This window comes from Nerophis lumbriciformis, linkage group LG23 (assembly GCF_033978685.3).
Source record: "Nerophis lumbriciformis linkage group LG23, RoL_Nlum_v2.1, whole genome shotgun sequence".
NCBI lineage: Eukaryota > Metazoa > Chordata > Actinopteri > Syngnathiformes > Syngnathidae > Nerophis > Nerophis lumbriciformis.
Genome location: NC_084570.2, coordinates 36,871,050 through 36,885,284, shown reverse-complemented (window position 1 = coordinate 36,885,284; position 14,235 = coordinate 36,871,050). Strand labels below are relative to the sequence as shown.

At 46.8% G+C, this 14,235-nt stretch overlaps 1 protein-coding gene across 4 annotated transcripts in view; it reads right to left on the bottom strand.

Annotated features, from left to right (window-relative positions):
- Positions 1-14,235, bottom strand: part of kcnq2a (potassium voltage-gated channel, KQT-like subfamily, member 2a) — a 111,162-nt gene that overhangs the window by 48,752 nt on the left and 48,175 nt on the right. For all 4 annotated transcript variants that reach the window (XR_012051132.1, XM_061985628.2, XM_061985629.2 and 1 more), the window contains exons 5-6: positions 5,048-5,173; positions 4,857-4,967 (exon numbers count right to left, since the gene is read on the bottom strand). Coding sequence is in view for 3 of the 4 variants with exons in the window: in XM_061985628.2 (XP_061841612.1) it covers positions 4,857-4,967; positions 5,048-5,173 (237 nt within the window). In the remaining variant the exon portion in view is untranslated. The remainder of the gene's footprint in view (positions 1-4,856; positions 4,968-5,047; positions 5,174-14,235) is intronic.

Genomic DNA, 14,235 nt, shown 5'->3' with positions numbered 1-14,235 from the left:
GTGCCATCAACCTTATTTCTGGAGCGCCGCTGCCGGCAAGTCGCCTATAAAACCTGTCACGTCCTGAGAGAGAGAGCAAGGAGAAGTATATTCAGGAATCCCTGGCAGCTGGCATCATTCGTCCTTCCTCCTCCCCAGTGGGTGCGGGATTCTTCTTTGTCGGGAAGAAGGATGGATCACTCCGCCCCTGTATTGATTATCGTGGATTAAATGACATTACTATCAAGAACAAATATCCATTGCCGTTGATTGCATCTGCTTTTGAGCCCCTTCAGGGAGCTACTATTTTCTCCAAGCTAGATCTACGAAATGCATATTATTTGATCCGTATCAGAGCCGGTGATGAGTGGAATACTGCATTTAAGACCCCACTTGGACATTTTAAGTATCTGGTCATGCCCTTTGGATTAACTAATTCACCAGCAGTATTTCAAGCCCTTGTAAATGATGTACTTCGTGACCTTCTGAACCGCTGTGTGTTTGTGTACCTAGATGACATCCTGATCTTTTCCCGCAACAAGGAGGCGTACGTTGAGCATGTCAGGCAGGTGCTTCACCGTTTCCTGGAGAGTAGGCTCTACTGCAAAGCTGAGAAGTGTGAGTTCCATGTCACCTCTACATCCTTCCTGGGACTGATAATTGGGAGTGGCCAGGTGAAAGCAGACCCTGCGAAGTGGAGGAATGGCCTCAACCTACTACATTGAAAGAGCTCCAGCGATTTTTGGGTTTCGCCAACTTCTACCGCCGTTTCATCAGAAACTACAGCCAGGTAGCTGCACCCCTCACAAAGCTGACTTCCACATCTGCTCGATTTGTTTGGACTGCAGAGGCTGGAGCTGCTTTCAGGGAATTGAAGAGACATTTCACCACGGCCCCGGTCCTCATTCATCCAGATCCTTCTCGACAGTTTATTGTGAAGGTTGACGCCTCAGACTCCGGGGTGGGGGCCGTCTTCTCCCAGTGCTCATTTGATGACCAAAAACTTCATCCCTGTGCTTTCTTCTCCTACCGCCTGGAACCTGCTGAGCGCAATTACGACGTGGGAAATCGGGAACTGCTCGCTGTCAAGCTCACCCTGGAGGAGTGGAGGCATTGGCTGGAGGGGGCAGAACACCCGTTCATCGTATGGACAGATCACAAGAACCTTGCCTACATTCAATCGGTCAAACCCCTCAACTCCCGTCAAGCCCGGTGGGCACTGTTCTTTGGTCGGTTCCAGTTCACCTTAACCTACCGTCCAGGTTCTCGCAACATTAAACCTGATGCCCTCTCATGCCAGTACTCTACTAAAATTTCTTCCAGTCCTGGCCTTATCCGTCCCTCTTCCTGTGTGGTGGCTGCAGTGACATGGGGGATCGAATCGCTGGTTCGTAGAGCTCAGCAGACTCGAGCAGACCAAGGTAATGGCCCAGCTAACAGACTTTTTGTACCTGATCCTGTCCGCTATGATGTCCTCCTTTGGGTCCACACATCTCGCTTTGCATGCCACCCCGGAATCAACCGCACCCTGTCCCTTCTCAAGCGACACTTCTGGTGGCCTACCATGACCGCAGACACTCGGGCCTTTGTATCTGCCTGCACTGTGTGTGCGCGTGGAAAATCTTCTCACCAGCCGCCTGCAGGTCTCCTCCATCCCTTGCTGGTTCCTGGACGCCCATGGTCCCACATTGCTTTGGACTTTGTGACAGGGCTCACTGAATCTCAAGGCAATACAGTAATACTCACCATAGTGGACAGATTTTCTAAGGCAGTTCATTTTGTGGTTCTCTCCAAACTACCTTCAGCCCTTGAAACGGCTGACCTCATGGTGAACCATGTGTTCCGTCTCTATGGCATACTTCTAGAAATCGTTTCGGACCGGGGACCCCAATTCATCTCCCAGGTATGGAAGGCTTTCTGTCATGCCCTTGGAGCCAACGTAAGCTTGTCATCGAGTTACCATCCACAGACTAACGGGCAAACAGAATGGGCTAATAAGGACCTAGAAGCGGCCCTCAGGTGTGTCGCTGCCAAGAATCCCTCCACCTGGAGCACCCACCTGGCATGGATTGAATATTCCCACAACTCCCTGTCCTCCGCTGCCACGGGTGTGTCACCGTTTGAAGGTTCTCTGGGTTACCAACCACCATTATTTCCAGCTGAAGAGGCCGACATCGCTGTTCCGTCTGTCCAGAGTCACCTGCGGCGTTGTCGGAAGGGGTGTAGGGATGCGCGGGCTGCCCTACTCAGCTCAGTGGACCGAAACCGGCGCTTTGCTGACCGCCACTGGACTCCTGCCTCGGAGTACCAGGCAGGTCAACATGTGTGGCTGTCATCTAAAGACCTTCCCTTGAAGACGGACTCCAGGAAGCTGTCACCCCGTTTTGTCGGTCCCTATGAAATCCTTCCCATTGTCAACCCAACTGCTATCAAGCTCAAGATGCCCCCTCACCTGAAGATCAATCCCGTCTTCCACGTTTCTCAGGTGAAACCAGTTGTGACCAGTCCGCTTTCTCTTCCAGATGTTCCCCCCCAGCCCCCCGTGTCATCGATGACCATCCTGCATATACCGTCCAGCGGCTGCTGGACGCACGGCGCCGTGGTAAGGGGTTCCACTACCTGGTGGACTGGGCAGGCTATGGTCCTGAGGAGCGGTGCTGGATTCCACGTCGGTTCATACTGGATCCATCCCTCATCTCGGAATTCCACCGTGACCACCCTGACAAGCCTGGTGGATCGCCTGGGAGCGTTCCGTGAGGGGGAGGCATTGTCACAGTCCCTGCAGTGTCTTGTGTGTCTGTCTTGTCTGTCTGGGTGTGGTCAGTTGTGGGCGGAGTTTGGGTTGCTGGTTTCCCAGTCTGGCACACCTGGCGCTGATCAGCTCACTCACCTGCCTGCCATTAGCTAATCACCTCCACTCCACAAAATCCCTGGTCTCCTCACACAACGCTGCCAGATCGTTTCACAGCTCTCCAAGTGGTAGCGCTTCTCGCCAGTACTAGTAGTATTTTGATGATCTTGTTGATCTTTTGTTTGTGCATTTTGCTCCTGGTATCTTGTTCCTCGACTCACCATTGTTTTCCTCTGCCTCCAGTGCCTACCTCCTCTAAACCTGCCTGCCTGCCAGACACCTCCACTCCAGCTGACGACGCCTTTCCCTCATCCCTCATTTGCCTAAATTAAACCCTTTGGACTTTGAATCTGCCTCTCTTGTCTGCTTTTGGGTCCGCCAGCTTGTTAAATCGTGACATTGACAATGAATGGGCAATATACAAACCTCTGCATATCCCACATTTCTCAACCGATTTGAACCGTTCCAACACCCACACACTCTACTCACCCGAGACATTCAAGCCAGCATGTTTCCCGGTTCCAAAAATTCCCTGATTACCTGGAATTACTAGGGATTTCCCCCCCATTAAAAATTAATGGGCAATATACAAACCTCTCCATATCCCACATTTCTCAATTGATTCGAACCGTTCTCACTCACCTTGAACATTCAAGCATTTCAGTTCCACTCCCGCGTATCGGCGTCTTGCGCACATAGGGCATTCACACACAATTTTAGTGTTATTTTTGCAGTATTGACTTATCTTGGTCAAAATATTGTATGAAGCAAAAAGCTGTGTTCACTAGGGGTGTAACGGTACACAAAGATTTCGGTTCGGTACGTACCTCGGATTAGAGGTCACGGTTCGGTTCATTTTCGGTACAGTAAGAAAACAACAAAATATAAATGTTTTGGTTATTTATTTACCAAATTGGTAAACAATGGCATAACATACATATACACACAGGGTCCATTGCCAGGGTTCATGTGGTCAACATACTGTATATAAAATAAAAACTAAATAAGATAAGGCTCAGAATGGTTTCTTAACAAAACCTTTCTACATATAAAGTGCTTTTTTTGATTGATTGATTGAGACTTTTATTAGTAGATTGCACAGTACAGTACATATTCCGTACAATTGACCACTAAATGGTAACACCCCAATAAGTTGCCAGTAAGAGGACATATGGGCTCATTGTTCTTCCACCATAGAAGTGGGTCAAAATCTAGTTTTTAATGCAATATGGACTAATATCTGCTGCTATAAAAACATTTGTTATTGCTTTAGCCCTGCCTGACTCGCCGAGGAGAGGCTGCTTGAATGCGGTGATGACGCTTCAAATGGGTTAGCATGTGTTATGAGAGTAGCGTATGTGTGTGTGTGGCCCTTTAATATGTGACAGCATGTGAGGTGAGTGTGTGGGCGAGCGAGGTGAGGGAGCAGTAGCATGAGTGCGGGGAGTGGCTAGTGTTTTGTTGGATTGGCTGTGTGCAAGGCCTCAATAAAGCCACGATTTGCAACTAATCGCCAGACTCGTCATTTACCCTGGTGTCCGGAGCTGTGGAGACCCACTGCCGGGTAGTGAAGTGTGTTGCCCCCGAGAATACATCGGCCCTGGAGGAGTGTCTCCCCTGCGCTCCTCGACTACGGTCTGGGAGCCGGAAGCAGGAAAGGTGCAACACATGTTTGACGTGTTGTCAGAAGCAGCTGCTGAACAATGTCGGCAAACCTCCGTCCTCCATTGTTGTATCGCACAGCCAAAGTGTCCCCAAACGGGAGATCTTAACGAGGCAGGAGGGTCTTCCAGCCCTGGATTTTACATGTTGTCCTAGCCCGGTCGCTGCTAGCATGTGTACTCGTTCGGTACACCTCCGAACCGAACCGAAACCCCCGTACCGAAACGGTTCAATACAAATACACGTACCGTTACACCCCTAGTGTTCGCATATTTTGACTATTATTGACAAAATAAATGAAGCGATGCTGTCAGTTGAGCTTGCTTTATGAAATATAATGTATCTTATTAGAAAAATTACTCACAGCAGGAAGTGCAAAGAAGGCCACGCCGATCATACTGAAGGTGGCCGCTAATAAGCGTCCATTCCACGTCTTGGGGACCTTATCTCCATAGCCAATGGTGGTAAGCGTTATCTGGGGATGAGAATGTTGCATTAAGAGACAATGTCTTTTTTTTTTAAATTTGTTTCCATGACTTGATGGTGTTGTCCTACCAGTCCCCACCAGAGGGCATCAGCGTAGGTCTCAAACTCTTTGTTGGACTCCTTCTCCACAGAGTAGACCAGGAATGAAGCCAGGATGAGACACAGGAAGCCGATGTACCACGCCGTGATGAGCTCCTACAGAGGAAGCATCCACGCTAATAGAATGTCTTCAAAGGCGTTAAGTGCTGACGAGTGCCCGTGAAGAGTATAGTTCAATATGGACGTTAGAAGGAGAGTATTACATCGTTTTTACATGGTAACCTCACCTTATAATAGCTTCTATAACCACTCATACAACCCCTGGCCAGAGGATGTTTATTCAATGGTTTCATTTTGTAGGAAAAAAGAAAAAAGAAACAGAGCTAAAGTAATTTCAAATGTCTACTTTCTGACCTGAAAAAACACTTACCGGATTTTACGGACTATAGAGTGCTATATAAGCTGCACCCACTAAATTTAAAAAAATATTTTCCCCATATATTTGCCGCACCAGACTATAATCCGCTGATATATACATTGTGAAATTAGTTATTTACACAAATATTTATTTACATACCTTATTTATTTCCAAACGGTGTCTGTAACACGGCAGTAAAACGGTGTTTCAAACAAAACAGAAGTCATTGTCATGGACCCACTAGCTGCGCAAGCTAGCTCTCCAATCAGCTAAACCAGGGGTGTCAAACGTACGGCCCGGGAGCCCGATCAGGACCGCGAACAGGTTTTATCCGGCCCGCGGCATGAGTTTGCGAAGTATAAAAATCAACCTGAATTTTTTTAATGAAAGAAACAGCTGTTCTAAAAGGTTCTACTGGATGTCGCGATAGCAATTCTTTGTATCTTTGTACATAATGCTACATATTTACAAAATAAACCACATGATGTTTAGAACATCAGTCGAGGAAAATTATCAAACTACATAAATAACATACTGTAATTTGATTTTGATATGATTTTATCTTGATGGATTGAAAATTAACACCAATAAGTTGACTGATGAATATTATCACATAATTTATTCAGAAAATGTAAATAACAACAAATAAAGATAGAATACTATTAACCACAACGTGTAAGTGTAAAAAAAAAAAACATTATGATTTGTACATTTTCAGAATGTGCTTGTTCTATTTTTAAACAAAGAAAACAATCTGAAGTTGTCTTTATTTTTAAGTTATCGTGCCGTGATTTTACCAGTTCGGCCCACTTGGCAGTAGATTTTTCACCATGTGGCCCCCGATCTAAAATGAGGACCCCTGAGCTAAACAGATTCAATAACTCCACGGTGACGTTTTGGTGAATTTACAAAATGTAAACAATCCAAAAGAATGCTGTTGTAAATTAATCATGTAAACGTGTTAGCATGTTAGCTAATGCTAACAACGCTAGCTTGATTACATTACGATTGCACGTACAAATATGCATGAAAACACTCCTACAGACATCACACATGGGACGGTTTAGTAAGTAAGAATTGTTTTAGTTATACTGTAAAACTTACAAACGTTGTTTGGAGTGATGAATTAAGAGTCCATACAAGTAGAAACACTATGGACAGCTAAAAGACAGAACCGCACTTTTACTTCCGGTTCAAAGCTTTAAACAGCGGAAAAAACTATAGGCATTCACCCAGCAAACTCATCCAAAAGTGTCTTTAATAATACGTATATGAAGAAGCCAAATGAGAAGAAACACTATGGTTGTCACGGCCAGGGCGCATTTTCCAATGCGCACTCATCTGTGCGCTCTGCTGATTGCGCCTCCAAGAGCGCACCTGAATCTTTCGCCTCTCGCTCAACACTAGCGGTAACACTCAACAGTTAATCACCACACATAGTCACACACCACACACTTTTGGATTAGTTCACACACTCCATTCCCTTGTTTAGTAAAATTATTATTTATTATTTATATATATTGTTTATATATATAAATAAATAAGAGTTCAACTACGCCCCTCCCGTCTTTGCCATCTCCTCCCTCTATACACGCAACAATACGTTCTGGCCAAAAGATTAGGGACCAGACGGCACAGTTTCCTTACCCCCTGTGCCTTTTTCGAAAACCCCACGGTTTCCCTGTGACCATGTATAGACGCTGTGAGTCGCCTCCAGTGTTTGAAACCCAGACGGGTCCCTGTGCCAGCACCCAGACTAGTCCCCGTGTCAGCACCAGCACCCAGACTGGTCCCCGTGTCAGCACCAGCACCCAGACTGGTCCCTGTGTCAGCAGCGCCTGCTTCAGCACCATGGCCAATGCCCGCTTCTGCTCCATGCCCAGCCTGTGATTCAGCACCATGGCCAGCGTCAGCTTCTGCACCTTGGTCAGCTCCTGCACCTTGGTCAGCTCCTCAGCCTGCTACTTTGTCTCTGACCCTGAAGACATTGTCCACCTCGTCTCGGACTCCGACAACATCAGCCTCCTCGTCTCTGGCAGATCTTTCCACAGTGCCGCCATCCTCCTTGTCTTCAGTATCGTCACCCCCGCGACCTCCGGCTGGCCGGCCGCATGTGCCGCCCTCTGTGGCCAGTGCATGGACGCTTTCTGCGCCAACAGTAGCGACGCCCAGGACAGAGACATGGACACTTGGGCTGGCGACCCACTACCAGTTCAGCCCTCCACCTTCCCTTGACTTTTGATCTCTGTGTTCTTCTGGTTCCGGTTATAGGACATCTGGAATCTGTCCATAAGGAGGGGGATACTATCACGGCCAGGGCACATTCCATTGCACACTCATCTGTGCCCTCTGCTGATTGCGCGTCCAAGAGCGCACCTGCGCGCGCCACTCCGGCACAGGCTGCGCAAGTGCACAGTTGCAATCAATCACCGGCAATCAGCACACCTGAAGCTGATCACCAGACCCCCCTTCAAAAGCCTGCAAAACCTGCTATCCCGGGCCAGAACGTAGTCATCCTGCAAAACCTGCTATCCCGGGCCAGAACGTAGTCATCTGTCCCTGTACAGTAAGCCGACTAACGAAGCTCCTTGTGCATTCTCGCGTTTCAGTGTCCTCCCGCTTCCATGCTCATTTGTCCCATGTCTTCTCCCTTGTGCCCGCAGTGTTTTCTTCCGTCACCTTGGATTAGAGATGTGTGTCTCGTTTCCTTGGACTTCCCCTAAATCTCGACTGCCTTCCCGGATCTCGAGCCCCATTGCATGGACACAGACTCTGACGTCTCTCTCTCACCCTGAATCTTTTGCCTCTCGCTCAACACTAACGGTAACACTCAACAGTTAATCACCACACATAGTCACACACCACACACTTTTGGATTAGTTCACACACTCCATTCCCTTGTTTAGTAATGTTATTATTTATTATTTATATATATTGTTTATAAATATGAATAAATAGAGTTCAATTACGCCCCTCCCGTCCGTTCCGTCTCCTCCCTCTGTACACACAACAATGGTAGGTTTTACTTCCAGTTTGAGGCACTAAAACAGGGAGTACGTTTTCAACCCGCAAAACCTGCAGTGAGCGAACCTGTCTAAAAGACAGCGCCATAGCACAAACAGTAAACACTATTTTTAGCGTCCGCTTTGGTTTAATAAAAACGGTTGAATACGAAACATTATGGCCGTTAGCCAACAAAAATCCATAAATTAGCTGCAACGTTTGATAAGCTGCAGGGTTCAAAGCGTAGGGAAAAAGTAGCGGCTTATAGTCCGGAATTTACGATAAATAATTTGAGAAAATACATCGTAAGTCTCGTTATTTGATCACAAGTAGCATGAAAACAATGATAGAATTGCTCAATTCTGAGGGTGAAAAATGGAATAATGAAAAACAAACACATAGTCCGGGGTCAGCAACCTGCGGCTCTTTAGCACCACCCTAGTCGCTCCCTGGAGCTATTTCAAAAATGGAAAAAGATGGGGGGAAAAATACAATTATTGTTTTAATAATGTTTCTGTAGGAGGACAAACATGACACAAACATTCCTAATTGTTAGAAAGCCCACTGTTTAATATGTTTGTGTTTATGCTTCACTGATGACAGTATTTGGCCAGCACTGTTTTCTTCTAACAATTTTGGCGGTCATTGGCGGTATTTGGTTTACATGTACAACTTTCTCTGACGCTGCCACAGAAAAACGTGTTTTATGCCACTCCTTTGTCTCATTTTGTCCACCAAACCTTTTATACTGTGCGTGAATGCACAAAGGTGAGATTTGTTGATGTTATTGACTTGCGTGGAGTGCTAATAATTCATGCTAACATGCTATTTAGGCTAGATGTGTGTACATATTGCAGCGTTATGCCTTGTTTGTAGGTATATTTGAGTTCATTTAATTTCCTTTACTTATGTCCTCTGTGTATTTAATTTATTTTTGCATGTGTGATGACACATTATCTGTATGTGATATTGGCTGCATTTCTGATTGTGTGCCATGTTGTTCCAGACCACAGCAAATGTTACCATGTTGTTCCAGACCACAGCAAATGTCACCCAGCTTGCAAAGATTGTAATAAATCTATTAGGAGAAGACAGCCTGTTTTTTTTTTATTTAACTTGGGCACACACATCTATACCTTTGGCAGTTTTAAGCCAACAATTTCCAGAGGGACAAGCGGTAGGAAATGGATGGATGGATGAATTTCCAGGAGTTATTTCACCCTCTGAGACACTTACTTAATGTGTTGCATTCATTATAACACTTACATAAGGCTTTTAACTTTTTGCGGCTCCAGACAGATTTGTTTTTTTGGTCCAAAATGGATCTTTCAACATGTTGATTTGCCGACCCCTGACATAGTCCAACACACCACTTGTACTTTGTTGCACCATCTCTGGCTTTTATACCAGCAGCTTGCAGTGTGTGAGGCATGGACTTAATGAGTACTCCTCTTGCTCCAACTTTCTCTGACTGCAGCTTGGAGTAGTTTCGTCCACCATTTTCTTCTGTTTCCACCACACAGTAGATGTTCTTCTTCAAGGGAACTTTTGACTCTTTTTCATTATCTTGTAGAAAAATGATGTCATCATCCCAAACATGATGGAAATGTAAACGTGTGTATTTATTGAAGATGTAATGACATCCATAATTAGCTGACAGATCAATGACAATGCATTTTTCTTCAGGCGGTCGTCTTCAGAAATCTGATTGGAACCAAAACCAAACCAAAGTTCCAGCATCATGCAGAGTCATCCATAGTCCACCATTGCTTTTCCTTCTTTTTATGTGGACTTGTTAATGGCTTTTCTGTATTTCCTTTCGGCTCACAGACTCCGGTTTTGTTCTTCTTTTGTTTTGGCTGTGGTTCAAGTTTTCTGATGTTGTCCTTGATCTACCTTGTACAACCTTTCCATGGTGTTTGCTGAACAATCAACATTTCACCTTCTTGAAGATGTTCCTCTCCTTTGATTCAATGGACATCTCTGGCGTTGGAGCCATGATTCATGTCAATCCACCTGCTGCAACAGCTCTACAAGGTGTGGACACTCCTTTTTAACAGCAGACTAATAAATAAATTTCATTTGATTTGAGTCTTAGTTTTGGAAATGAACATCTACAGGCGGACTCCATCATCTTCTCCTCAGAATTGAATTGATTCCATGTTTTTCACCCAAAAATTAAACAACTAAAATCCTTCAAGTCTGGTGATTCCATGGTTTTGTGAGGGCTTGTAAAATGTTAGAAAAGTGAGTAGAAAAAACACATTTTATGACAGGGTTACAGCAGTGTTTGACTTTAAAGTAGTCAGTGTACAGCTTATAACGAATACAAGTCAACACTTGGCTGGCTACATTAGTGTCTGGTCTATTAGAGGTCGTGTCTTTGCCTGGCTGGGGCTGCGTGTGAATGCTGCCGGCACTGGGAAAGCTACGGTATATTGAGGGAACACATGAATTCTAACATGTACTGTGACATTGTCAAATGCATGATCCACACGGCATCCTGTTGTGGGGCTGCGAGAGTGCTGCCGGCCCTTGGGAGCTGTGGTTCATTGAGGAATTCCATCAAGAACTGTAACATTGTGAAACGCAGCATGAGCCCTCCCTTTGGAAACTGGGTTACACTGCATCATGTTCGGGTAGAGCTGCGGTTCATCAATTTCAAAATGTACTGTGACATCCTTTATTTCCTTTTTTGAGAAACTTGGCCGCACGAGTGCCCGGCCGTGGGGGAGCTGCGGTTCATTGAGAAGAAACAAATTCCAAACGAGTATTGTGACATCGTGACGCACGGCATCATTTCTGGGAAACTGGGCTGTACGAATGCTGCCAGCACTCTTGCAGTTGCGGTTCAATGAGAAGAAACAAATTCCAACATGTAGTGTGACATTGTGAAGCAGAACATCATTTCCTTTTAGGGGAAACTGGCAAACTAGTGCTGTTGACAAGAGAAGAAGCATAAAATCCAACATGTAGTGTGACATTGTGAAGCAGAGCAACATTTCCTACCATGGGAAACTGGGCAGCACGAGTGCTGCCGGCACTGCGCGAGCTGTGGTTTATTAATAAGAAACGAATTCACACATGCATTGTGACATTATGAAGCCAACTGAGGAACTGGGTCCCAGGGCATCACGGTCTGAGGCTGCACAAGTGCCGCCATCAAGGTGGCGCTGCGGTTCAATGTTAAAAAAACAAATTCCAACATGTACTGTGACATTGTGAAGCAGAGCATCATTCCCTTCCTTGGAAAACTGTGTCGCACGAGTGTGGCCGGCACCACAGGAGCTGCGGTTCATTGAGAAGAAAAACAATTCACACATGCACTGTGACAGCGTGAAGCAGAGCATTTCTTTCCTTGAGAAACAAGGTCCCAGGGCATCACTGTCTGAGGCTGCACGAGTGTCGCCATTAACGCTGTGGTTCGATGAGAAAAAAAATGTACTGTGACATTGCGAAGCAGAGCATCATTCTCTTCTTTGGGAAACCTGGCTACTCGAGTGCTGCTGGCACCAGAGGAGCTGCGGTTCACTGAGAAGAAATACATTCCAGCATGTAGTGTGAAAGTGTTAAGCAGCGCATCGTTTCTTTTCCTTGGGAAACTGGGCCGCACGAGTGCTGCCGGCACCCTCCAACATGTACTGTGACATTGTGAAGCAGAGCATCATTCTCTTCCTTGGGAAACCGGGGCGCACGAGTGCTGCCGGCACCGGAGGAGCTGCAGTTCATTGAGAAGAAACAAATTCCGACATGTACTGTGACATTGTGAGGCAGAGCATCGTTTCTTTTCCTTGTGAAACTCGGCCGCACGAGTGCTGCCGGCACCCTACAACATGTACTGTTACATTGCGAAGCAGAGCATCATTCTCTTCCTTGGGAAATCGGGCCACACAAGTGCTGCCGGCACCGGAGGAGCTGCGGTTCATTGAGAAGAAACAAATTCCAGCATGTACTGTGACATTGTGAAGCAGAGCATCGTTTATTTTCCTTGGGAAACCAGGGAGCACAAGTGCTTCCGGCACCGGAGGAGCTGCGGTTCATTGAGAAGAAACAATTCCAGCATGTACTGTGACATTGTGAAGCAGAGCATCATTCTCTTCCTTGGGAAACCGGGGCGCACGAGTGCTGCCGGCACCCTTGGAGCTGCAGTTCAATGAGAAGAAACAAATTCCAACATGTACTGTGACATTGTGAAGCAGAGCATTGTTTCTTTTCCTTGGGAAACTGGGCCGCACGAGTGCTGCCGGCACCCTCCAACATGTACTGTGACATTGTGAAGCAGAGCATCATTCTCTTCCTTGGGAAACCGGGGCGCACAAGTGCTGCCGGCACCGGAGGAGCTGCAGTTCATTGAGAAGAAACAAATTCCGACATGAACTGTGACATTGTGAGGCAGAGCATCGTTTCTTTTCCTTGGGAAACTCGGCCGTACGAGTGCTGCCGGCACCCTACAACATGTACTCTTACATTGCGAAGCAGAGCATCATTCTCTTCCTTGGGAAATCGGGCCGCACGAGTGCTGCCGGCACCGGAGGAGCTGCGGTTCATTGAGAAGAAACAAATTCCAGCATGTACTGTGACATTGTGAAGCAGAGCATCGTTTCTTTTCCTTGGGAAACCAGGGAGCACAAGTGCTTCCGGCACCGGAGGAGCTGCGGTTCATTGAGAAGAAACAATTCCAGCATGTACTGTGACATTGTGAAGCAGAGCATCATTCTCTTCCTTGGGAAACCGGGGCGCACGAGTGCTGCCGGCACCCTTGGAGCTGCGGTTCAATGAGAAGAAACAAATTCCAACATGTACTGTGACATTGTGAAGCAGAGCATTGTTTCTTTTCCTTGGGAAACTGGGCCGCACGAGTGCTGCCGGCACCCTCCAACATGTACTGTGACATTGTGAAGCAGAGCATCATTCTCTTCCTTGGGAAACCGGGGCGCACAAGTGCTGCCGGCACCGGAGGAGCTGCAGTTCATTGAGAAGAAACAAATTCCGACATGAACTGTGACATTGTGAGGCAGAGCATCGTTTCTTTTCCTTGTGAAACTCGGCCGTACGAGTGCTGCCGGCACCCTACAACATGTACTCTTACATTGCGAAGCAGAGCATCATTCTCTTCCTTGGGAAATCGGGCCGCACGAGTGCTGCCGGCACCGGAGGAGCTGCGGTTCATTGAGAAGAAACAAATTCCAGCATGTACTGTGACATTGTGAAGCAGAGCATCGTTTCTTTTCCTTGGGAAACCAGGGAGCACAAGTGCTTCCGGCACCGGAGGAGCTGCGGTTCATTGAGAAGAAACAATTCCAGCATGTACTGTGACATTGTGAAGCAGAGCATCATTCTCTTCCTTGGGAAACCGGGGCGCACGAGTGCTGCCGGCACCCTTGGAGCTGCAGTTCAATGAGAAGAAACAAATTCCAACATGTACTGTGACATTGTGAAGCAGAGCATCATTCTCTTCCTTGGGAAACCGGGGCGCACGAGTGCTGCCGGCACCCTTGGAGCTGCAGTTCAATGAGAAGAAACAAATTCCAACATGTACTGTGACATTGTGAAGCAGAGCATTGTTTCTTTTCCTTGGGAAATCGGGCCGCACGAATGCTGCCGGCACCGGAGGACCGGCAGTCCATTGAGAAGAAACAAATTCCAGCATGTACTGTGACAGTGTGAAGCAGAGCATCATTCTCTTCCTTGGGAAACCAGGCCGCACGAGTGCTGCCGGCACCGGAGGAGCTGCTGTTCATTGAGAAGAAACAAATTCCAGCATGTACTATGACATTGTGAAGCAGAGCATCGTTTC